The sequence below is a fragment of the Oncorhynchus masou genome, chromosome 24, assembly GCF_036934945.1.
Source record: "Oncorhynchus masou masou isolate Uvic2021 chromosome 24, UVic_Omas_1.1, whole genome shotgun sequence".
Classification (NCBI taxonomy): domain Eukaryota; kingdom Metazoa; phylum Chordata; class Actinopteri; order Salmoniformes; family Salmonidae; genus Oncorhynchus; species Oncorhynchus masou.
Window position 1 is genome coordinate 39605548 of NC_088235.1, and position 25948 is coordinate 39631495.

Below are 25948 nucleotides of genomic sequence, written 5' to 3' on the forward strand. Positions count from 1 at the left end.
TTTAGTGAGTGGGTTAACATATCCTTTAGTGAGTGGGTTAACATATCCTTTAGTGAGTGGGTTCACATTCCCATACTGTTCCATTGAGTCCATTGACTTGTCAACACCGATATAAGGTCTGGCTAAATAGTCGTGCAGTATGTCAGAACAGGGGGCTCTAGAGGTGCAGAGGTGCTAAAACACTCCACCATGTCTGATAACAGTTGTATAAAACATAAACAAAACTTAAGATACCACAGAGAGTGTGTTGAGTGAATCTACTGGATGTGAGCTCCTTCGGGTTTACAAGTGTCCAATTCAATGTAAGTCACACATATCACTATTCACCTCAATTATCTGGAGGAAAAAAACATTTGGGAAAAGCAGAAAGGTCGTACGGGTGTCTACTCCTGTTTCAGCCACCATGGTCGACAAGACCAGAGGTAGAAGCTGGATACCAGATGCTTCAGTCTTTATTGAAAGAGACAATATAATACATACTCCCCTCTCCCCTACCCCCCTCTCCTCTCTCTCTCCTGTCCTGCCCATCTCCCCTCTCATAGCCCTCTCTCCTCACCTCTATCTCCTGTACTGCACCTCTCCCCTCCTCTCCCCCCCTCTCTCTCTCTCTGTCCTGTCCTGCCCCTCTCCTCTCCTCTCCTCTCCTCTCCTCTCCTCTCCTCTCCTCTCCTCTCCTCTGTCCTGCCCCTCTTCCATTTTCTTTTCTCTGCTTTCTTCCCCTGTCCTGCCCCTCTCTTCCCTGATATCTCTCTCTCCTATTCTGCCCCTCTCCACTCTCTCTCTCTCTCTCCCCTCTTCTGCCCCGCTCTTCAGCTCTCTGCTCTCTCTCTTCTGCCCCTCTCCACTCTGCCATGTCCTGCCCCTCTCTTCCCTGATATATCTCTCTCCTATTCTGCCCCTCTCCACTCTCTCTCTCTCTCCCCTCTTCTGCCCCGCTCCTCAGCTCTCTGCTCTCTCTCTTCTGACCCTCTCCACTCTGCCATGTCCTGCCCCTCTCTTCCCTGATATCTCTCTCTCCTATTCTGCCCCTCTCCACTCTCTCTCTCCCCCCTCTTCTGCCCCGCTCCTCAGCTCTCTGCTCTCTCTCTTCTGACCCTCTCCACTCTGCCATGTCCTGCCCCTCTCTTCCCTGATATCTCTCTCTCCTATTCTGCCCCTCTCCACTCTCTCTCTCTCTCTCTCTCTCCCCCCTCTTCTGCCCCGCTCCTCAGCTCTCTGCTCTCTCTCTTCTGACCCTCTCCACTCTGCCATGTCCTGCCCCTCTCTTCTCTGATATCTCTCTCTCCTATCCTGCCCATCTTCTCTGCAGTCTCTATCTCTCCCTTATCCTGCCCCACTCATCTTCTCTCCACTGTCCTGCCCCTATCCTCTTCTCTCCTCTCTCCCCTGTCCTTCCCTACCCATCTTCTCTCCTCTGTTCTCTGTCCTGCCCCCCCTCCACCTCTCTCTCTCTCTCTCTCCTGTCTCCTGTCTCCTCTCTCCATCTATTCCCTGCTTTTTCCTCTGTCCTGCCCCTCTCTCTCGCTCTATTTTCATGCCCTTCTCCTCTTCTCTTCTCTTCTCTCCTGTCCTCTCTCTCTCCCCTGTACTGCCCCTCTCCTCTTCTCTTCTCTCCTGTCCTCTCTCTCTCCCCTGTGCTGCCCCTCTCCTCTTCTCTTCTCTCCTGTCCTCTCTCTCCCCCCTGTGATGCCCTTCTCCTCTCCTCATCTCTTCTCTTCTCTCCTGTCCTCGCTCTCTCCCCTGTGCTGCCCCTCTTCTCTTCTCTCCTGTCCTCTCTCTCTCCCTTATGCTGCCCCTGTCCTCTTTTCTTCTCCGCAAACTCCCCAAAATCAACACCTCACCAGAGGTTCTGAACAACATGTGTGTGTCAGGAAGTTCCCATGCAATCCTGCATATGGCAACATTTAAGGCTTTTTTCCCCCACCAGGCCAAGCTTTAACTTAATTTGCTACTCCGCCATCGGGAAAGCCCAGAGTACAGTAAGAGTACAGAACAGAAGTGTACAATCTGGGCTATAGACAGGGCTATCGGCAGCTGGGAATAGAGCAGACACTAATATTATGAAGAAATCTGTAGATTCTGAGGTAAAACAAAGAGCAGTTCTTCGGGTGAAAGCCTTGGAGCGTACACTGTGGTTACATGAGTGCCTTTCTCTTGCAAGATGGACAGATAATATCAAACATTGCGGAAATTATATTATTCTCCTTTTACACGGTGTCTGGCTACGTTAGAAACTTACATTAGCAAAGTGCCCTGCCCACCTCAGGATTTCTACTCTTTCCAGCCAATTCTTCCCTGTTTTTATGGGTTGTAAATTAATTTGTCACATAAATGTTGCTGGATAGATTTATTTAAGAAGAAAACTAATGCACATTCCATCTCTTGCTGGTACAAAACACATTTTCCTGCTGATTTAATGATCGCAATCTTTGCACAGGTGGGTGCTCTTTTTTTGTAACGTTAAAAAGCCAAATCTCACAAATCTCATTTTTTTGTGCATTGGTCAATTCAAGAGCAGCACGTTTAGATTATAAAACAGGGAGCTATCATTGTTCTTAAACATAGTCTACACCTAATGTTTAATATGCAAGAGGATTTGATGAAAGCTACAGCAGACTGTGAGATTGGGGTGATGCTTTATAACTCCGTTGGTAGCGCATGGTACTTTTAACGTCAGGGTAGTGTGTTCGATTCCCGGGACCACCCATATGTCAAATTTATGCACCATGACTGTAAGTCGCTTTGGATAAAAGTTTCTGCTAAATGGCATTATATAATATACAGTTGAAGTCGGACGTTTACATACACTTAGGTAAAATCATTAAAACCCATTTTTCAACCATTCCACAAAATTCTTGTTATCAAACTATAGTTTTGGCAAGTCGGTTAGAACATCCACTTTGCATGACACAAGTAATTGCTCCAACAATTGTTTACAGACAGATTATTTCACTTATAATTCACTGTATCACAATTCTAGTGGGTCAGAAGTTTACATACACTAAGTTGACTGTGCCTTTACACAGCTTGGAAAATTCCAGAAAATTATGTCATGGCTTTAGAAGCTTCTGATAAGCTAATTGACATAATTTGAGTCAATTGGAGGTACCGGTTTGCAACTGCACATGGGGACAAAGATCATACCTTTTAGATAAATGTCCTCTGGTCTGATGAAAGAACAATATAACTGTTTGGCCATAATGACCATCGTTATGTTTGGAGTAAAAAGGGGGATGCTTGCAAGCTGAAGAACACCATCACAACCGTGAAGCACGAGGGTGGCAGCATCATGTTGTGGGGGTGCTTTGCTGCCTGCAGGAGGGACTGGTGCACTTCACAAAATAGATGGCACATGAGGAATGAATATTATGTGGATATATTGAAGAACCATCTCAAGACATCAGTCAGGAAGTTAAAGCTTGGTCACAAATGGGTATTCCAAATGGACAATGACCCCAAGCATAGTTCCAGTTGTGGCAAAATGGCTTAAGGACAACAAAGTCAAGGTATTGGCGTGGCAATCACAAAGCCCTGACCTCAATCCCATAGAAATGTGTGGGCAGAACTGAAAAAGCGTGTGTGAGCCAGGAGGCCTACACATCTGACTCAGTTACACCAGCTCTGTCAGGAGGAATGGGTCAACATTTCCCCAAATAATTGTGGGAAGCTTGTGGAAGGCTACCCGAAACGTTTGACCCAAGTTAAACAATTTAAAGACAATGCTACCAAATACTAATTGAGTGTATGTAAACTTCTGACCCACTGGGAATGTGATGAAGGAAATAAAATGTGAAATAAATCATTCTCTCTTTTATTATTCTGACATTTCAAAAGTTTTAAAATAAAGTGGTGATCCTAACTGACCTAAAAGAGTGAATTTTTACTTGGATTAAATGTCAGGAATTGTGAAAAACTGAGTTGAAATGTATTTGGCTAAGGTGGATGTAAACTTCCCACTTCAACAGTGCATTCGGAAAGTATTCTGACCCCTTCTCTTTTTCCACGTTATGGATTTTTTATTTTTTTTACTCATCAATCTACACACAATACCCCATAAAGACAATGTAAAAACAATTTTTTAGACATAAAAATACCTTATTCTGACCCTTTGCTATGAAATTTGAAATTGAGCTCAGGTCCATCCAGTTTCCATTGACCATTCTTGAGATGTTTCTCCTTCTACTTATGGTAAATTCAATTGATTGGACATGATTTGGAAAGGCACACATCTGTCTATATAAGGTCCCACTGTTGACAGTGCATGTCAGAGTAAAAACCAAGCCATGAGGTCGAAGAAATTGTCTGCAGAGCTCCGAGACAGGATTTTGTCGAGGCACAGAGCTGGGGAAGAGTACAACAAAATGTGTACAGCATTGAAGGTCCCCAAGAACACAGTGGCCTCCATCATTATTAAATGGAAGAAGTTTGGAACCACCAAGACTCTTCCTTGTTCTGGCCGCCCTGTCAAACTGAGCAATCGGGGGGGGAAGGGCCTTGGTCAGGGAGGAGACCAAAAACCCGATGGTCACTTTGACAGAGTGGAGTATTGTGTGTTGATTGATGAGGGAAAACAAACTATTTAAGCAGTTTTAGAATAAGGCTGTAACGTCACAAAATGTAGAAAAAGTTAAAGGGGCTGAATACTTTCTGACTGTATAACGACGCTGGTTGGATAGAGGGTCATTTCATGCAAATATATTTAACTATACTCAAGTGTATATGCAAATTGTTATTTTCAAATATTATTATTCTATCAATATAATAACAAAACACATAAATAGGCCATATATGGTTTATATATGGTAGCATGGGTCTTATATATAAAATGTGTATGTGCCTGGGTGTGTGTGTGTGTGTGTGTGTGTGTGTGTGTGTATGTGTGTGTGTGTGTGTGTATATATATATATATATATATATATATATATATATTCGACAAAGTTTAAACATGAATTCCCACCTAAACAAATGGATTACATTGACTTTTTGTCTGTCATTATACAATTATATATGTGCTATAATTCAGTCAATATTTGATGGATTTCTTATTTATTTAAAAACGTTGAGCTTCATTATGCAACAATACAAGACCTGTATTGTTGATCTTTTATCAAATCTTATATTCTATGAGTCTATAGATATACATATGTTGGTTTGCCTAACCTGGGCTCCAAGAGAGAAAAACCATCAGATCAGTGAAACTTCATGACCTCCACAGTAGTCTTTCTCTGTCTGATCAGTCAGAGCTGTGTTTAATGATCAGATTTAACCAGGCTGATCTGTGTGCCTGATGTACTAACTGAGAGAGATGGAGATGTCAATGAGTTGCCTACAGGATGTGCCCAGTTAGACATCTGAAGAGCAGGGAGAGAATCAGGGAGAAAATATACCCAGGGACGGATAGTACTGTAGATAGTCCACGGTGAGAATCTGGTAGTTTAAAGATATCAGTTTAGATATAGCATACCGGTAGTAGCCACTTTCATGGGTAAATAACATATAGTAGTGAGAAAGAACTGGATGGCGAAGAACTTGTGTTTGAAACATTGCAGTCAATAGAGAGGGGAGAATCTGCAGCATCTACCTAGTGAGGAAGGAGGCAGGGCAGGTGCAGGAACCAATCAGTTGGATGGGCATTTGATTTCCATAGGGGGTGGCACTATTTTTTCACGGAACCTCCTATGGTAAAATTGTTTTAATCGGTTTTATAGTAAAGACGTAATTTAACTGTCATGTTTTCATCTGATTGTCAAATAAATCACTTTAAAAGGTAGGTTACCTTTGCACATTTGTCCAAAATAATTCCAGCAGCCGAACAGTGCACTGTTTACCCGCTAACTTTCCATAAATTAGCAAATGGCTGAAACTACCTCACCGGAGAAAAGCATCTGTGTAAGCATCTGACAGCGCTCCTCTGTCTTACTATATGAAGCCCATGTATCTGATGCTGTCTGGCCCAAAATAATATGACATGACATGCCATACTCTTCTTGGCCAGACAGCATCAGATACATGGGCAGTAGGGCAGTAGACCAGGAGAAGAGGAGGGAGGGCAAGGAGGTATGGTAGGCCAGGCCCCCTAAGTCCCACCCATAACACCGGCCCTCGAGGGAGGGAAAGATGGAAGGAGGAAGAAAGGGCAGTAGGCCAGGAGAAGAGGAGGGAGTGCAGGCTAAATGAGAGCCAGACTGTGTGACTGAAAGCTTGTTAACAACAGCCTTTACAGATAAAAGTGTAAGGTTAACCATTAGGCTGTATCAGTACAGGGCCTTGCCCATTAGTGATTTAATGCTTCTAATTACACTAACTGAATAAGAGAGGGTAAGATTAATGTTTTTAATTACAGTGACTGTATTAGGAGAGGGGTTAACAATGTGCAGTCTGTTTTAATTAGGGGCACATATAAAAAATAAATATGAAAACATGCAGTAAACAGTAACACAAAAACACCATTTTAACAACCATAGAACACAGAAAACCAGAGAAGCATTTATTTCAACAGCCCTCTGTGTCCTTAAACACTGGAATCCTAGACAGAGTAAATAAGAATGTTGTGTGGATAGGAATAAACACACAGTTAACACACTCTTTGGCAGCTACAGTGTTGTGTCATGACATGAACTGGGATTGCATAACTATAGCCACTTAACATTTTACTGTTATAGTGAGAGACAAAGCCTAGAATGTATCAGAAACCCAGGGGTGTATACAACAATGGAGAAAGAGAGAGAGAGAGAGAGAGAGATGATGGGGTCTCGTAGAAGATTGGAAAAGTAATGAGAGAACGAAGGAGGGTGAGAGAGCTAAAAAAGGATGAAAAGAGAGGCCTATAAAGAGGGAGAGCAGAGGAAGGCTCATATCTGTTAACAGACAAACCACCCAGGAAGCAGGCTAACACACTAAGCTGATGTCACATCCCAAACTTCTTCACATGTGCTAGGTCAAAAATAGACTGAGGGAGAGTGAGTTCAGGAGAGGAAAACAGAATGACGGAGAAAGGTTAGGGAGAAGGAGTAGGTAGACCCACTACAACTACTGGACCTAGACCATGGAGGAGAGGATTAGTAGTGGTGGGTGTTGAGGGGAGAGCGGATAAAGTGAGTCCTAGGTTTGACTGGGTCAATTGTCAGAACGGTGTCCAATGAGTGTTCAGAGAGATGGAAAGGGACATGTGGTTGGCAGGTGAATGCATCTCTGGGGCCTGCGGACAGCCCTGGCCTGTAGTGGTTCCCCCCAGCAGGTAGACTGGCAGAGCAGTCCAACGCCCAGCCACAATAAAAGCATTATGATCCTAGCGGGGGGCATTCTTCCCAGAAACAGAGAATGGAACAGGAGGGAAAATAATTGTCTGCTAGTTTTGGAGCGGTCTCCCTAATAAACACCACCCATCCCTGCAGCAGCTAAATAAAGTAAGAAGTTCTCCACATCTTCTTTTGGCATCCACCAGATGCTGATAAATCATTTTTATGAACATGGCACCGCAGTAGCATTGTAGAACTGACTCTCTGTCTGGATCAAAGAGTCTTGGATGTCTCTATCTCGATCTCTGGCCGCCCTCTTCAATTTCCCCTAAATAAGTGAATACTCCTCCAGTCCTGGTCCTGGTGACCAATAGGGTGCAGGCTTTTGTTCTAACTTGGCACTAAAACCCTTAATTCAACTAATCAACTTACTGTATCATCTGGCAAACGATTATTTGGGTGTAATGCTTGCCCTGAGCATAGTCTTGTACCCCTGATGCAGCATAGTCCAATCCCAACAGCAGAGGGCAGTGGTGGGAACCAGGACCAGCCCTTTGCCTACCTACAGCTCAGGTTGCAGATCTGTCTCCAGCCCAGTGCTGCACACAGAGGGGCACACATTTTGTGATGGGGGGAAGGGGAGAGTCGTGACACCATCCTGGTCACTGACAAAGGGCTAGGGTTACACAGTGATTCGCCCTCGCGTCCAGCCAGTCAACACCACTAAACGCCTTTCATCTGGCCTAATAGCTCCCACGGGAAAGAACGCTAGGTACCACAGAGGACTGAGATGAGTCTACAGTAAAGCCACACCATAAAATGGACTAAGAGTAGCAATAGCTCCAATGAACGTTCCCTTGTTATCCAGTGAGAGTAGAAAGGAATGATTTGTCCAGTACTGCTTTCATGATGATTTTTATTTTATTTGTTTTCATTTGACCTTTATTGAACTTTTATGATAAAGCAGAGTGTGAAACTCACCGGTAGTGGGTTAAAGTGCTGGTCTACGAGGTGTGTGTATCCATAGTCAAAGAACGAGTGTCGCAGGACAACATCAATCCCCTGCACCGCTGCCATGCCCAGAGTGTTCAGCCACCTGAAATACACACACACACACACACACACACACACACACACACACACACACACACACACACACACACACACACACACACACACACACACACACACACACACACACACACACACACACACACACACACACACAGTGAGAATAATGCCTAAGTGCGATGATAGGTTGATTGATTGATGTATAGGTTGATTGTACTTACAGAAAGCCAGCAGCATAGGTATCAGAGAGGTTATTGGTTCCTCCAGCCCACGCTGGACCTACTCCCCCTAACCACACCTTCTTACCAGGTGCATGGCTATTCACTACCTGAGAAAGAGAGAGAGTGGGGAAAGAAGAAAGAGAGAGAGAGAGAGAGAGAGAGAGAGAGAGAGGAAACAGAGGGGACAGAGGAAAGAGAGGGGGCAAGAGAGAGGGGGGAGAACAGACAACAGAAAAATAGGGGATCAGATCAGAGAAAGAAAGAGAAAGGGGCTGCAGGTAGGCTAAAGGTTAGAGCACTGGGCCAATAACCGTAAGGTCGCTAGTTTGAATCCCTGAGCTGACAAGGTGACAAATCTGTTGATGCGCCCTTGAGCAAGACACTTAACCCTGATTGTTCCAGGGTCGCGGTTGATTATGGCAGACCTTGGCTGTGACCCCACTGATGCTAACTATATGGACAGATGGTCTCTGTGGTTACTTGTTTCTGTACAGGGTGAACTCTGAATTACTCTATTATGCAAAGTGTTTTATTGTCTTCTCAGGAGTTCTGTCTTATTTACATTGGTCTGATCCCCCACACAAGCCTTTAGATTATGTGACAACCTGTGGAGATTGGACCTGGGAGTGTTTAGGTTACTGTAAACTTGGTATCGTTTGATTGGTCAATTGTGGTTGGTTTTGGGTTGGAAGGTTACACCTTCAAATGTTATAAATGGGATTAAATGCCTTTGTTCTCTCTCTCTTAGAATGCTGTTCATTGACTACAGCTCAGCCTTCAACACCATTATCCCCTCCAAGCTTGTCACCAAGCTTAGGACTCTGGGTCTGAACACCTCCCTCTGCAACTGGATCCTGGACTTCCTGACCCTTAACACAGGGGCCCCACAGGGGTGTCCGCTTAGTCCCCTCCTGTACTCACTGTTCACCCACGACTGTGTGCACGACTCCAACACCATTATCAAGTTCACTGACAACATGATGGTGGTAGGCCTGATCACCGGCAACGATGAGTCAGCCTACAGAGAGGTCAGTGACCTGACAGTGTGGTGCCAGAGTAAGACCAAGGAGCAGATCCACATCGATGGGGCAGCAGTGGAGCAGGTAGACAGCTTCAAGTTCCTCTGTGTCCAAATCACTAAAGACTTAAAATGGTCCAAACACACACGTACAGTCGTGAAGAAAGAGTGACAGTGCCTCTTCCCCCTCAGGAGATTGAAGAAGTTTGGCATGGGCAATCAAATCCTCAAAAGGTTCTACAGCTGTACTACTGAGAGCATATTGACTGGTTGTATCACTGGTTGGTATGGCAATAGCACCGTTCTCAATCACATGGCTCTACAAAGTGTTGTGGGGACAGCCCAGTACATTACTGGGGCTGAGCTCCCTGCCATCCAGGACCTCTATATCAGGCGGTGTGAAAAGACCCCAACCACCCAAGATTATTTTCTCTGCTGCCACAGGGCAAGAGGTATCGGTGCATCAAGTCTGACAACAACAGGCTCTTGAACAGCTTCGATCCCCAAGCAATGTAAATGATAAATAGCTAACAAATAGCTACATGGACCGAGTTTACCCTGTATCTTTATTGACCTTTTATTTCAGTGTTTGTCTCTATCCACATTCACAGGGCCCTAGACACACTAACACATTGACACACACACACACACACACACACACACACACACACACACACACACACACACACACACACACACACACACACACACACACACACACACACACTTGTCTAGTTAATAAAAAACTAAACACTCACTCCATCATTTTTTCACTCACACATAATACGCACATACATTTATACTACCTCTACACACCCACACACCTGGATCTCTGTCCGGAAGACCTATTCTCTCTGCTCTAAACAGCTTCCAGAGAATCTCTCTCCTAGCATGGCTGCAAACCATTACTACTGGACAGCAAATAGGGAAACGCACAAGCACGTACAGTACAGCACAAACACGCTTGCATACACGCCTGCGCACACACACAAACTCACAAACACAATAGGGCAGCACACATTGTTCTATGGTTGTTTTTAATGTGCTTTGGTGGGTCCTCTCTTTTACAATAGACAATAATTGGGTATTTTCTATCGGCTCAGAGACTGTGACTATAGGTCGGTAGCAATTGTTACTTAATTGTGAGCATGACAGATCGGTTCTTATGGCCTTTTCTTCTCACTGAGGGAAGTTACTGTTCCAGATCTGAGAGTTGAGATCCAAAAAACTGAACTGGGAACTGTGCCCTTACAGAGGTAGGCCTATGGAGGGACAAGGCAGTGGGATTGGAGAGCACTGGGGCAGGGGTTGGGAAGAGACACGTGTAACGGAGGTGATTTGGTGAAGCCTACTCACATAATGACTGACCTTTCCTGAGACCTTGTGTCAACACTTCCCTTTCTCTCACCTTGAGTACTTTGGTGATCTGTTCGGTCAGGGTGTCCAGCAGGCGCGTCTTCAGAAAGTCCTCTACTTTGGTCACTCTGCCATCCATGTAGTAGCTACAGACAGAACAACAAGACACACAGACACTTTAGAACAGAATACAAGCAACTTCTGATAAATGCACACAGCAAATTCTCCAGTGTTAAAAAAACTAAATTAACATTGAAAGTGTTGTCTGTGGACCCATATAGACACTGGAACAGTGTTAAATTAACACACTACTTAGTGTAAAACCTTATTCAAATATTTTCCATGGTGCCTTGCCTTTCAGGTAAATTGTAGAATTTACCACCCATGACTGAATTTGTTAGTGACAGAGACATGGTTGTCACATTCATTTTCAATCTTGTGGACTAAGCAAAAATGTTATAGTTTTACCCTAGGACAGGGGCATGAAACTCATACACATCACTCATGTGTGGTAACTCTACAATTTGCTCGAAAGGCAAGGCACTCTGGGAAATCTTTGAATATAGATTTACACTAAGTAGTGTGTTAATTTACAACTGTTCTAGTGTCTATATGGGTACACAGACTCAACACTTATAGTGTTGATTTAAAACTCTGTGTTTTTTTTTTAACACTAATATCATTAACTGGTTATAATCTGACGCCAAATGCTCTCACTACACTTTACACTTAGAGTTTGCATGAGAAAAAAGGCTACGGTACACACAAACTGAAACCATTACTAACGCTTCATAAGAAAGTCCAGTAATAAACCATTTAGAAATAGTATGTTCACCAATTAATAATCATTATTTAATATTAGCATATATGACCTATATTTGTAAACGTTAGTAAGCTATATATACAGTATATATACAGTGCCTTGCGAAAGTATTTGGCCCCCTTGAACTTTGCGACCTTTTGCCACATTTCAGGCTTCAAACATAAAGATATAAAACTGTATTTTTTTGTGAAGAATCAACAACAAGTGGGACACAATCATGAAGTGGAACGACATTTATTGGATATTTCAAACTTTTTTAACAAATCAAAAATTGAAAAATTGGGCGTGCAAAATTATTCAGCCCCCTTAAGTTAATACTTTGTAGCGCCACCTTTTGCTGCGATTACAGCTGTAAGTCGCTTGGGGTATGTCTCTATCAGTTTTGCACATCGAGAGACTGAAAACTTTTCCCATTCCTCCTTGCAAAACAGCTCGAGCTCAGTGAGGTTGGATGGAGAGCATTTGTGAACAGCAGTTTTCAGTTCTTTCCACAGATTCTCGATTGGATTCAGGTCTGGACTTTGACTTGGCCATTCTAACACCTGGATATGTTTATTTTTGAACCATTCCATTGTAGATTTTGCTTTATGTTTTGGATCATTGTCTTGTTGGAAGACAAATCTCCGTCCCAGTCTCAGGTCTTTTGCAGGTTTTCTTCCAGAATGGTCCTGTATTTGGCTCCATCCATCTTCCCATCAATTTTAACCATCTTCCCTGTCCCTGCTGAAGAAAAGCAGGCCCAAACCATGATGCTGCCACCACCATGTTTGACAGTGGGGATGGTGTGTTCAGGGTTATGAGCTGTGTTGCTTTTACGCCAAACATAACGTTTTGCATTGTTGCCAAAAAGTTCCATTTTGGTTTCATCTGACCAGAGCACCTTCTTCCACATGTTTGGTGTGTCTCCCAGGTGGCTTGTGGCAAACTTTAAATGACACTTTTTATGGATATCTTTAAGAAATGGCTTTCTTCTTGCCACTCTTCCATAAAGGCCAGATTTGTGCAATATACGACTGATTGTTGTCCTATGGACAGAGTCTCCCACCTCAGCTGTAGATCTCTGCAGTCCATCCAGAGTGATCATGGGCCTCTTGGCTGCATCTCTGATCAGTCTTCTCCTTGTATGAGCTGAAAGTTTAGAGGGACGGCCAGGTCTTGGTAGATTTGCAGTGGTCTGATACTCCTTCCATTTCAATATTATCGCTTGCACAGTGCTCCTTGGGATGTTTAAAGCTTGGGAAATCTTTTTTGTATCCAAATCCGGCTTTAAAATTCTTCACAACAGTATCTCTGACCTGCCTGGTGTGTTCCTTGTTCTTCATGATGCTCTCTGCGCTTTTAATGGACCTCTGAGGCTATCACAGTGCAGGTGCATTTATACGGAGACTTGATTACACACAGGTGGATTGTATTTATCATCATTAGTCATTTAGGTCAACATTGGATCATTCAGAGATCCTCACTGAACTTCTGGAGAGAGTTTGCTGCACTGAAAGTAAAGGGGCTGAATAATTTTGCACGCCCAATTTTTCAGTTTTTGATTTGTTAAAAAAGTTTGAAATATCCAATAAATGTCGTTCCACTTCATGATTGTGTCCCACTTGTTGTTGATTCTTCACAAAAGAAATACAGTTTTATATCTTTATGGTTGAAGCCTGAAATGTGGCAAAGTTCAAGGGGGCCGAATACTTTCGCAAGGCACTGTATATTTTAATATTTTAATGTAACCTTTATTTATCTAGGCAAGTCAGTTAAGAACACATTCTTATTTACAATGACGGCCTACCCCAGCCAAACCCAAACGATGCTGGGCCAATTGTGCGCTGCCCTATGGGACTGTCAGGATGTGATACAGCCTGGATTTGAACCAGGGTGCCTGTAGTGATGTCTCAAGCACTGAGATGCAGTGCCTTAGACCGCTGCTCCACTCGGGTGCTCCCCCAATATATTGATTGTTTTTTTATATAGCGCCTTTCCAGGTACTCAAAGCACTGTAAGTTAGGGAAACTCACCTCATCCACTACCAATTTGTAGCACCCACTTGGGTAATACACAGAAAACCATTTTGATGTCTCTGAGGGGTCTTTGGCCTGGTTCGCTAACTACCTCTCTCCAAGAGTGCAGTGTATAGTCAGAACATCTGTAGTCTCAGCCACTGCCTCTCACCAAGGGAGTACCCCAAGGATCGATCCTAGGCCCCACGCTCTTCTCAATTTACATCAACAACATAGCTGAGGCAGTAGGAAGCTCTCTCATCCATTTACATGCAGATGATACAGTCTTATACTCACCTCCAAAACAAAGGTTATGTGTTTTGGTAAGAAGAATGCCCCTCTCCCCACCGGTGTGATTACTACCACTGAGGGTTTAGAGCTTGAGGTAGTCACATCACATATCAAAGCTGCAGGATACAGTTAAATCTAGACTTGGTTTCCTCTATCGTAATCGTTCCTCTTTCAACCCAGCTGCCAAACTAATCCTGTTTCAGATGACCAACCTACCCATGCTAGACTACGGAGATGTAATTCAAAGATCAGCAGGTAAGGGTGCTTTTGTGCGGCTTGATGTTCTTTACCATTCGGCCATCAGATTAGCCACCAATGCTCTTCATAGGACACGTCACTGCACTCTATATACTGGTCATCTCTGAATACCCATTGCATAAAACTCTCTTAGGCCTCACTCCCCCATATCTGAGCAACCTACTGCAGCCCGCATCCTCCACATACAACAGCCATTCTGCCAGTCATATTCTGTTAAAGGTCCCCAAAGCACACACATCCCTGTGTCGCTCCTCTTTTCAGTTCCCTGCAGCTTGCGACTGGAACAAATGACAAAAGCACTCAAGCTGGAGTTATCTCCATCTCTTACTGACAGTTGTGGCTGCTTCGCAAGATATATTGTTGTCTCTACCTTCTTGCATTTGTGCTGTTGTCTGTGCCCAATAATGTTTGTACCATGTTTTGTGCTGCTACCATGTTGTGCTGCTGCCATGTTGTGTTGCTACCATGTTGTTGTCATGTTGTGTTGCTACCATGCTGTGTTGTTGTCTTAGGTCTCTCTTGTCGTGATGTGTGTCTTGTCCGAAATGTATATTTGTAATCCCAGCCCCCGTCCTCACAGGAGGCCTTTTGCCTTTTGGTAGACTGTCATTGTCAATAAGAATTTGTTCTTAACGGAATTGCCTTGTTAAATAAAGGTTAAATAAAATATACAAATAAATATGGTAATTAGGAAGGAGGAGGATGATTTGGTGGCCATGATGGAAATGGGGCCAGGTTGGGAATTTAGCCAGGGCACTGGAGTTAACACCCCTACTCTTACAATAAGTGCCATGGGATTGACATGTGACCACAGAGAGTCAGGACACCTGTTTAATGTCCCATCTGATAAATGGCACCCTATGCAAGGCAATGTCCCCATCACTGCCCTGGGGCATTGGGATTTGATCTTAAGATCAGAGGGAAGGGTGCCCCATACCGGCCCTTCAACACTACAGTATTTAGATAGTTATTCACACAAATTCTATTTACATGTTGTTTGGTTTCTCACTATGGGTAGAATCCATCTCACTCTACCAGCCCATGTACCTTCCTGTTACTTATTCCCACCACAGTGGAAGAAAGGAAAGAGACTTTTGTGATTTGGTTAGCCACACCCTAAGCTAACGTAGCTAGCTAACAAAGAATGTACATTCTCTTCAGCAAGCAGTGTGCTTGCTAAAGCTAGGCTACTAAATCAAATCAAATTTTATTTGTCACATACACATGGTTAGCAGATGTTAATGCGAGTGTAGCGAAATGCTTGTGCTTCTAGTTCCGACAATGCAGTAATAACCAACAAGTAATCTAACTAACAATTCCTAAACTACTGTCTTATACACAGTGTAAGGGGATAAAGAATATGTACATAAGGATATATGAATGAGTGATGGTACAGAGCAGCATAGGCAAGATACAGTAGATGGTATCGAGTACAGTATATACATATGAGATGAGTATGTAAACAAAGTGGCATAGTTAAAGTGGCTAGTGATACATGTATTACATAAGGATGCAGTCGATGATATAGAGTACAGTATATACGTATGCATATGAGATGAATAATGTAGGGTAAGTAACATTATATAAGGTAGCATTGTTTAAAGTGGCTAGTGATATATTTACATCATTTCCCATCAATTCCCATTATTAAAGTGGCTGGAGTTGAGTCAGTGTCAGTGTGTTGGCAGCAGCCACTCAATGCCACTCAATGTTAGTGGTGGCTGTTTAACAGTCTGATGGCCTTGAGATAGAAGCTGTTTTTCAGTCTCTCGGTCCCAGCTTTGATGCACCTGTACTGACCTCGCCTTCTGGATGATAGCGGGGTGAACAGGCAGTGGCTCGGGTGGTTGATGTCCTTGATGATCTTTATGGCCTTCCTGTAACATCGGGTGGTGTAGGTGTCCTGGAGGGCAGGTAGTTTGCCCCCGGTGATGCGTTGTGCAGACCTCACTACCCTCTGGAGAGCCTTACGGTTGAGGGCGGAGCAGTTGCCGTACCAGGCGGTGATACAGCCCGCCAGGATGCTCTCGATTGTGCATCTGTAGAAGTTTGCTTTTGGTGACAAGCCAAATTTTTTCAGCCTCCTGAGGTTGAAGAGGCGCTGCTGCGCCTTCTTCACGATGCTGTCTGTGTGAGTGGACCAATTCAGTTTGTCTGTGATGTGTATGCCAAGGAACTTAAAACTTGCTACTCTCTCCACTACTGTTCCATCGATGTGGATACTAACACTTGAGGTGAATGCTAGCAAGCTAAATGCCAGGACTAGCTGGCTACGCATTGGTGAAGCACATGACTAGAACTAGCTCCTTCGCTAGCTCTCTCTACCTGCACGGTAGTATTCTTCTCTCACCTAGCTCACCAGCACCTTTACTGGCTAGGCTGACCGGTCCTACCTTCCGGTTTTGCGGTCTTGTGAGCCCTCTAACCTGTAGAGCTCCACCTTGCTGTGCTCTCCGGGTTACTGAGTGAAATTTACGACAGGCTTGTAGCCCACTTAGAGTCATGGTTACCACCTCCCCTTGCCAGGATGACCCAAGCCAGGCACGAGCTCCCATATCTGCCCCTGCGGCTCTTGCATCTCAGAGAAAGACTCCCATCCTTTCTGCTTTGCCTGTTTTGGAAACAAGCATGCTTGAGAGGCAGTCGACTACCCAGAGTCTTGTCTGCACTGCAGCACACTGTTTAAGGTTAGCCAGAGAAGGAGACAAAAAAATGCTCTTGCTCCGGGTACCCCCCACTCCAAGCCACGTCTGTACCCCCCAGGGTAGGCGACAAGCGCTCATCTGTACACATCTGGGCGGAGGTGATTGACAACCTTGACTCTCTTCCCTTATTTAGCGAAGACACGATCTCGGGAGAGGGGGAGATAGAAGATTATGAGGCTCATGCTAATAGCAGCCTCTCCAACTTTGAGCCCAAGATGGAGAAATTGAGTCCCCACTTCCTCCCTCCCAAACACCTGCACCCGTCCCCAGGTGCACCGCCAAGGGCACAGCCGGTGACGAGGTTGCTGATCCCATCCAGGATTACACGCTCAATGTCCCACCGGTCCCACCGGACCATTTGTACCAGTGGAGGAGACTCCAACTGCAAACAGCCCTGACCAAACCTAGCATTCCGACAGTTGTGGCTTGCCTAAAGGAGGCAAAATGGTCCTGGGAAAAGCATTTTTCTGGTAGACTAACCCCTAATTGTTCCCCTACCCTGAACATGCATAGACGAGTCTCCAGTTTCCATAAGGCCCCTCCGGGGGAGCCTCCTCTGGCTAACGGTTAACTACCTTAATCCCTCACGCAGTGCATCCCTGTTGGTTAACACCACCCTCCCCAACAAGAGGGATGCTTTGGTTCATTTGTCATAAAATGTACATAATATGCAGCCCATTCGGTCAGAGCACCTAACATGTCCACCTTAGTTACGGCTTATCAAGTGAAGCTGCTGGACAATATGGAAAGTCAATGCACAGATGACCCTGCTATGTGAGAGGAAATCTGTGTCACCACAGATCTCAACCTATGTGCCTCTCGGGACACTGTACAGAGTTGTTAAGGTCAACGGCATCATGGATTTTACCCAGTACTAGGACATTTTAGCCCAAAACTTGGTTGCCTCTACCAGCAGACTGTAATCAAGGATTTGGAAAGATTTTCTATGAAGGAATGGTCTAAGATTCCTCCCAATGTGTCATTCAATCTCAGAAAACATTTTTAGAAAAAGTCTCAATGCCATTATTCTCGCAAGGTGACTTAGGGTTAAACATGATTGCCACTCACCTATCTTTTAGAGAGAAAAAAGGTATTACTAGTAAAACAAAATCTCTTTCTCTGCGCAATTGTATTAGCGTAAAATAATATACAATAAAGCTCAGTACTTGAATTCTTTATTTTATACAGACAATTTTGCTCATCTTCATCATTAATCCCACTGTATATGACTACTACCAATGCCACAGGCCGTTTTAAACCAGATCATTTTGGGGGGTTCAGTTCCTCTTTAATTTAACAATTATTAAATTAGGCAAGTCAGTTAAGAACAAATTCTTATTTTCAATGACGGCCTAGGAACACTGGGTTAACTGTCTTGTTCAGGGGCAGAATGGCACATTTTTACCTTGTCAGCTTGGGGATTTGAGCTTGCAACCTTTCAGTTACTAATCCAACGCTCTAACCACTAGGCTACCCTGCCATCCAGAATAAAGATTCATAAGATAATGTATACGGTGTTTAATATAGATAAATTATATGTACTAATATACTAATTATTATCAAAGTATTTTTGGAAGTACCTGATCTAAAGCAATCACTATTTACAGTTCATGAGTGCCATTAACGTGGTATGGGTTTCCATTGAATTCAGGTAGGTTTAGGCTATTATCAATAATGTCATCATGTAACCCTTTTTTGGGGAATTGACACAGTGCTGCCGACAACACTCTACTTGAAGGGGGTATAAAAAAGACATTCACAACACCTTTATGAAACCAGTCGTAACACCTCGCAGTATCAGTTATAACAACCTTCATAACACATTTTTTCAATATCATTTATAAGGAGTTTTCAAAATATGTAAATTGTCATTTCAGAACGAAAAGTTAACAGTAACACAGAAATATATCTTTATATGTACATTTATTTAGAAATGTGTATTTTCACAGGCACAGTACCCAACCCCCAAAGTATTATCGTAGGAACACATATTTCTGGCTTAAGTTGGCAGAGAACATGCTGCAGGCCTAACATGACATTTACGATTTGTGCTCCAGGCCAGGACTCACTGTAGACCAGGTCCTCTGTTTGCTTCAGTTCCACCTTCTTACTGTATGTTCTGTACTTATTAATGGATACGGGGTCAAATTGACACAGAACATCTACTGCGTATAGGCTTTTGAACATAATTGGAGGGTGAAGATACTATTGATAATTCCAAGGGCTGTTTACCCAGTGGCATCCTGCAGCACTGAAAGAGAGAGGATACAAAACACTCTGTGCACACAGTAACTAAATGTGCTGCTCCTAGCCAGTTCCGTGAATAGTGTATTAGAGCACGGATGTCTTACAGCACAAATGGGCAACTTTGATGTGGGCCACAAAGAACATTTTGTAGTTTTGAAGTTTGCTGCTTTTCCACACATTTTGCCATGGGGCCGGGAGCAAAAATGTGCAGTTTTACAGCAAATTTCCTTGAATTTGACACATTTTGCCAATCAGTGGAGAGAAATGTTTGCCATTTTTAATGTGATATCTGAGTGAGCCCCCGATTGGTAATATCTGAGTGAGACCCCGATTGGTAATATCTGAGTGAGACCCCGATTGGTAATTCGACCACGATTCAAATGTTTAGCTGACATGGGCTAAATGACTGTCAAGAGAAAAAGACTACTGATGCACAACCAAATTTCTAAATTGCACCTTGTGTATTCTACTATTCTAACTCTCAACAGTATTTCAAGGGAATTTCATTTTGAAAACTTCTTATGAATTATGAAGAATGAATGTATTGTAAAGTTTGTTATGCATGATACGGCAACACGCATAAAGGTGTGATGAATGCCTTGTATGAAAGTATGTATGCCCCCTTCAAGTAAAGTGTTACCATGTACTGTACATAGAGGAAGTTATTTGTGAAGTATCTATTTTGTACTAATGAAGACTTTATGTATTCTATATAAAGCCTTTATAAATTCTTGTTTTTTAAAGTGGGACCTAATTGTAGGAAAACTATCAAATCTGTTACCATCAAGGGTTACCAAAACTGGTAAAGCGCTACCAAATGATACCATTTATGTGTGGCCAACTTTGTCAGACAAAAATACATAGTACACAGTAGTTTTGTAGGGAAGCTGTCTGCTGATCTGACTGCTCCTCTACCTATGGGAAAAATTAAAGCGTGAACACATCTGTAGAGAACAGAACGTATCCTCTATTTGGAATTACATTCTTTACCAAGACAATGATGAATCACCTTTCCTCACAGCAGTAGCCTCTCTCTCTCTCTCTCTCTCTCTCTCTCTCTCTCTCTCTCTCTCTCTCTGGCTGTATCTATATACTGTACTACTCTGTCTTTTCTCTCTTGCTAAATTTCAATCTCTCTCCTTCTCTTTCTCATCTCACATTCTTCCTCTTTCTCCCCTCTACAATGGTTCTCTCTCTGACTTGTGGAATGGTTGAGATGTAGATAAATACCAGATTTAGTCTGAGACGAGTATTAAGATGTCAGAGGGAAGAGCGAGAAAGTGACAAGAATTGGAGGAAGGCAGGGAGGGATCAGAGAGAGAGAAAAAGGAGACAAGTGAGAGAGAAAGAAGGAGAGTGATAGCGAAAGGGAGACAAGAGACAAAGGGTGCGCTCGTGTGTATGTGTGAGTGTGAGTGTTTGTGAGGGTCTAAGCTCCACCAATGAATAAAATGTGTCCCTCCAGGGGAATGGGACCTCAGGATTTACGAGTCCGGCGGGACAGTGAATAAAGTGTGGAGTCTTTGCTTTTTCTTCCTCCCACTGCTATCTCTATTTTCTCTACTTTCTCCATATACTGTAGCTGTAAAAAACATCAGTCCTCTTGCTGAGTGTTCAGTCTTCTGACTACATGGTCTCTATGTCTCTATTCATGGAGCAATACTCCCGCTAAGCCAAAACGTGTTACTTGCGTAACCCTCGGTTCTCTGATATTATAAGTGAGATATCTCACATGAAGGGGATTGACAAGAGTCTCAGAAGCTCGAAGAACCAATCCCACACGTCTGTCGGAAACAGGCAAGTCGAGGGGCGAATAAGGTGAGCCCCTCCCCTCAACCCCCCACTCGCCCACCCTCTGATCATTCTTGAGCATGCCGAACTTCCTCAAGTTCTTGCTAGTAGGGAATGGTGTAGTGCTATTTGGGTTGTTAATTAGATTCTTTCTGCCATTTCAAGATTTCTTGTTTTTTATTATTATTTGTGTAGTTTTTGGACATTTTACAGCATTGTTAGGAGCTAGTAACATAAGCATGATCACTGCTATAACATCTGCTAAACTGTGTACGCGACCAATAAACTGTTATTTTATTTGAATGCGGTGAGACATCTCACTCATAATATCAGAGAGCCGAGGCTACGCAAATAACCTTAAGTTCTCTTTCAGTTGTTAGTTTCGATCTCACATGAGGGATATGGCCAACTCCCGTATCACAGAATGCTCTCTGAAGCCAGTTAGTCTCAACGTATCAACCCTCAGAGGCCCCGACACTGAGGACAGTATACGCCAAAGAAGACGCAATGACGTCTAGCCGGTAGAACATCATAAAAGTATGCAAGGAGATGCCCTCGAACAGTGCCCAAGAAGTAGTCATACCCCTGGTGGAGTGAGCCCTCAGGCCATCCGGAGGCTGTAACCCCTTGCTTTTATAGGCCAATATAATAGCTTCCACAATCCGTGATAACCATTGACGAGAGAGGCGTCTCTCACAAAACACACAAAGAGCTAGTCGCTCTTGTGCAAAGCTTTCGTTCTATCCAAGTATATGAGCATTATGGGTACTGGACACAAACTGGGGGGGAGGGGATAAAGTCACCCAACACAGAAGACAAGCGAAGAAAAACCTGCACTCGGTGGAGTAACCTCACAGCACACCTGTGAACAGATGAACTTGGAAAATGGATCAAGTCATGCTGAGGAGAGCTAAGAGAATGACTGTTTGTGAGGAAGAGAGGTTATGATGAGGGGAGCTGCTCACATCATTTGCCTCTCGACCTGTCTGTACCCGACAGACATATGTGATTGGTTCTTTGAGATGATGAGATTCTGGTGAATCACGCTCATGTGAGATATCAAAACAAATAATTGAAAGAGAACACAACCACACTATGAGGATGAAGACAACAGTAGGGAAGTGACAGGGGAAGTTCTGGCAGTACAGGAGAAAGAGAACATTGAAAACATGTACTGTAGGGAGGTATATGTTAGCGTCAGCTTGGGAAGATATACCTGTTGTATATTTGTGTGTGTGTGTGTGTGTGTGTGTGTGTGTGTGTGTGTGTGTGTGTGTGTGTGTGTGTGTGTGTGTGTGTGTGTGTGTGTGTGTGTGTGTGTGTGTGTGTGTGTGTGTGTGCATGCCTGCATGCGTGCTTGTCTGTGTGTAAGAGGTGTGGACGCTTAGTGCTACACTAATCATCCCTAACCCTCTTACCTGAGCTCCCCCCCAGAATGCCAGACCGAGGGAGACAACAGGCATGGTGAACTGTCTGGTCACAGATACACTCTAGCATGTGTAACACCTGTTTTGTGTTCCTAACATGTAACATGCTGTTCCATGCTAAATGACTCCAATATGTATAACTGTATAACTAAACCAAGTTGTTCAGCACAATTCTAATATGTACCATCTAGAGGAAGTGCTGCCATTATGGATGGATTGGTGCAACTTTCTCTCTATAGAAAAACCGAATCATTCACATAGCATGTCTTCAGATCTTAGGCAAGGTTAGTCATCATGCAAGTGTATTTCACTGTTGGTCAAAGTGGCACCTTTTCAGAGCTTTTATTGGTTAAAAGTTGGTTTATAGAGGTCAGCCTGTCTGTCACGCAGTCTGGCTAGCATAAAACCTAGTCCTGTTGTGTAAAGAGGGTAATTGGAAGGACATGTGTGTGTATGTGTGTGTGTGTGTGTGTGTAAGCATATGGTTTGACTTTGCCAGTGTGGGTGGTGCTAAACCTTCCTCTTCCCAATCCCTTAATTAGCCTGACCTTGGCCTTAACGAGACCCGTCTCTAGCAGTGTGGTGTGTGTGTGTGTGTGTGTGCGTGTGTGTGTGTGTGCATGCGTGTGCGCGTGTTAATGAGACAAATATGTGAATACTTTGGCACGAAACAGCAATATTCCCTTATTTTGAAACTACTGCAGAGACTATTTTACTTCGTTCTGACAGCGATGCAATTTTTTTGCTCTCTCAGAATGTCAACCACAGTTCCTCTTGCCTGCCTGTGAAACAATGACCATTACAAACCACAACAACAGCCAGACATGTCTTTAGCCGCTCAGTCACTTCAAGAACGACACCACAAGTCAGAATGGGGAGGAAAGCAGAGGAGAGAGAGTGTGAGGGAAAATACCAAACTTAAACCATGCCATTCTTTCAGCAGCTGGTTCTCACTATAGCTTGTATTTTTTTATAAAAGCCTTCAAAATATTTCTCCCTGGAAACAGTTTGACTGGAAACCATTTTTATTCTACTTTACAAATTTGAAGAGGTTTTATGAATGAGAACTTGTTTATTGTTATTATGATGATGATGATTATTCTATAGGGAATGTGTGTATGAAGCTAAGTGATACAGGTATGCAGATATAGGATAGAAAAAGGGGTAAAATACCTACTGTTGCCACGTTACAGCATCCACAACAGAACCAGCGTTCTTCATGAACCTGGGGATAAAACCACAAGAGATTCAGTTTACAGCATCACTGAGATACCAGTACTTCATTTCGGAATAAAACACAGACTTTTGATTAGTTTCATATGTCTTGGCTTCTTGACCAGGTTGTCAATGTGTGTGTATGTGTGTGCACGTGTGTGATTCAGTGAGTGTGTGTATTTCTAACTGTTAAAGCCAAAAAGACACGTGAGAAACAAGACATGAGGACCGGGTAGTCTCAACCTGAAATTCTCCTTATTTGGGTCTGAGAGTCTTTCTGACATGTCCAGACTCTTCTGTCTAAACAGCTTGTCAGAAAGGCACTCTCACCAGTTAAAGATGTTTAGTCTTGGTTACATCTTTTAACTGACACTGATGTTACCTCCGTCCATTTGGCCTTTGTTTTCTTAAGCAGACAACTGTGGCAGACACACACACACACACACACACACATGCACACACACCTGAGACAGAGGCTATGACCGTGAGACAAAGTCAAACCAGGGGAAAGACCGGTCGGTCAAACCAGGGGAAAGACCGGTCGGTCAAACCAGGGGAAAGACCGGTCGGTCAAACCAGGGGAAAGACCGCTCGGTCAAACCAGGGGAAAGACCGCTCGGTCAAACCAGGGGAAAAACTGGTCAAACCAGGGGAAAGACCGGTCGGTCAAACCAGGGGAAAGACCGGTCGGTCAAACCAGGGGAAAGACCGGTCGGTCAACCCAGGGGAAAGACCGGTCGGTCAAACCAGGGGAAAGACCGCTCGGTCAAACCAGGGGAAAGACCGGTCGGTCAAACCAGGGGAAAGACCGGTCGGTCAAACCAGGGGAAAGACCGGTCGGTCAAACCAGGGGAAAGACCGCTCGGTCAAACCAGGGGAAAGACCGCTCGGTCAAACCAGGGGAAAGACCGGTGGAGGGAAAGGAGGAGAACAGAGAGGAGGAGTTAGAGGAGGAGTTAGAGGAGGACCTGCCTCGTAATTCACAAAGACTCTCTAAATCCAACTCATCAGCTCAGCTATAGTAAGTAAGAGTTGTATAGTAGTAAGTATTGCTAACGTAAATGTTATAACTATTGCTGTGTACCTACAGAAAAAGGTCTAGCCAAAACATTGAAGTCAGGCATATCTATTTTTAGCAGCCTTTATTATACTGAACAAAAATAAAACGCATCAATTTCAAAGATTTTACTGAGTTCCTGTTCATATAAGGAAATCAGTCAATATAAATAAATAAATTAGGCTTTAATCTATGGATTTGTCATGACTGGGAATTCAGGTATGCATCTGTTGGTCACAGATATCTTTTAAAAAAGGTAGGGGTGTGGATCAGAAAACCAGTCAGTATCTGGTGTGACCACCATTTGCAGCGCGACATATCTCCTCCACATAGAATTGATCAAGCTGTTGATTGCGGCCTGTGGAATGTTTATCCCACTCCTCTTCAATGGCTGTGCGAAGTTGCTGGATATTGGCGGGAACTGGAACACCCTGTCATACACGTCGATTCAGAGCATTCCAAACCTGCTCAATGCGTCACTCCCTGCCCATAGATAGGCCTTTATTCTCTATTTTGGTTAGGCCAGGGTGTGACTAGGGTGGGCATTCTAGTTTCTGTATTTCTATGTTTTCTATTTCTTTGTTTTTGGCCGAGTGTGGTTCCCAATCAGAGGCAGCTGTCTATCGTTGGCAGCTGTCTATCGTGGGAATCATACTTAGGCAGCCATTTTCCCACCTGTGTTTTGTGGGTAGTTGTTATCTGTATAGTTTATGCACCTTACAGAACTGTTTAGTTTTTTTCACTTTGTTATTTTGTTCAAGTGTTTTGGTTAATAAAGAATCATGAACACGTGCCACGCTGCGTTTTGGTCCGATCCTCATTACGACAAGAGCCGTGACACAATGGGTGACATGTCTGGTGAGAATGCAGGTCAAGGAAGAACTGGGACATTCTCAGCTTCCAGGAATTGTTTTTCAAATCCTTGTGACAGAAGGCCATGCACTATCATGCTAAAACATTAGGTGATGGAGGTGGATGAATGGCACGACAATGGGCCTCAGGATCTCGTGACGGTATTCATATTGCCATCGATAAAACGCAATTGTGTTCGTTGTCTGTAGCATCTCTGTGCATTCATATTGCCATCGATAAAATACAATTGTGTTCGTTGTCTGTAGCTTATGCCTTCCCATACCATAACCCCACCGCCACCATGGGGCACTCAGTACATAACATTAACGTCAGCAAACCACTCGCCACTGGTTGGATGTACTGCCATATTCTCTAAAAAAATGT

General features: G+C 43.7%; 1 protein-coding gene across 1 annotated transcript in view; it reads right to left on the reverse strand.

Annotated features, from left to right (window-relative positions):
- hpse2 (heparanase 2) overlaps window positions 1-25948 on the reverse strand; it is a 129182-nt gene that overhangs the window by 29208 nt on the left and 74026 nt on the right. The window contains exons 6-9 of the mRNA XM_064933089.1: window positions 23618-23665; window positions 10957-11050; window positions 8531-8637; window positions 8220-8334 (exon numbers count right to left, since the gene is read on the reverse strand). Of these exons, the coding sequence (XP_064789161.1) occupies window positions 8220-8334; window positions 8531-8637; window positions 10957-11050; window positions 23618-23665 (364 nt within the window). The remainder of the gene's footprint in view (window positions 1-8219; window positions 8335-8530; window positions 8638-10956; window positions 11051-23617; window positions 23666-25948) is intronic.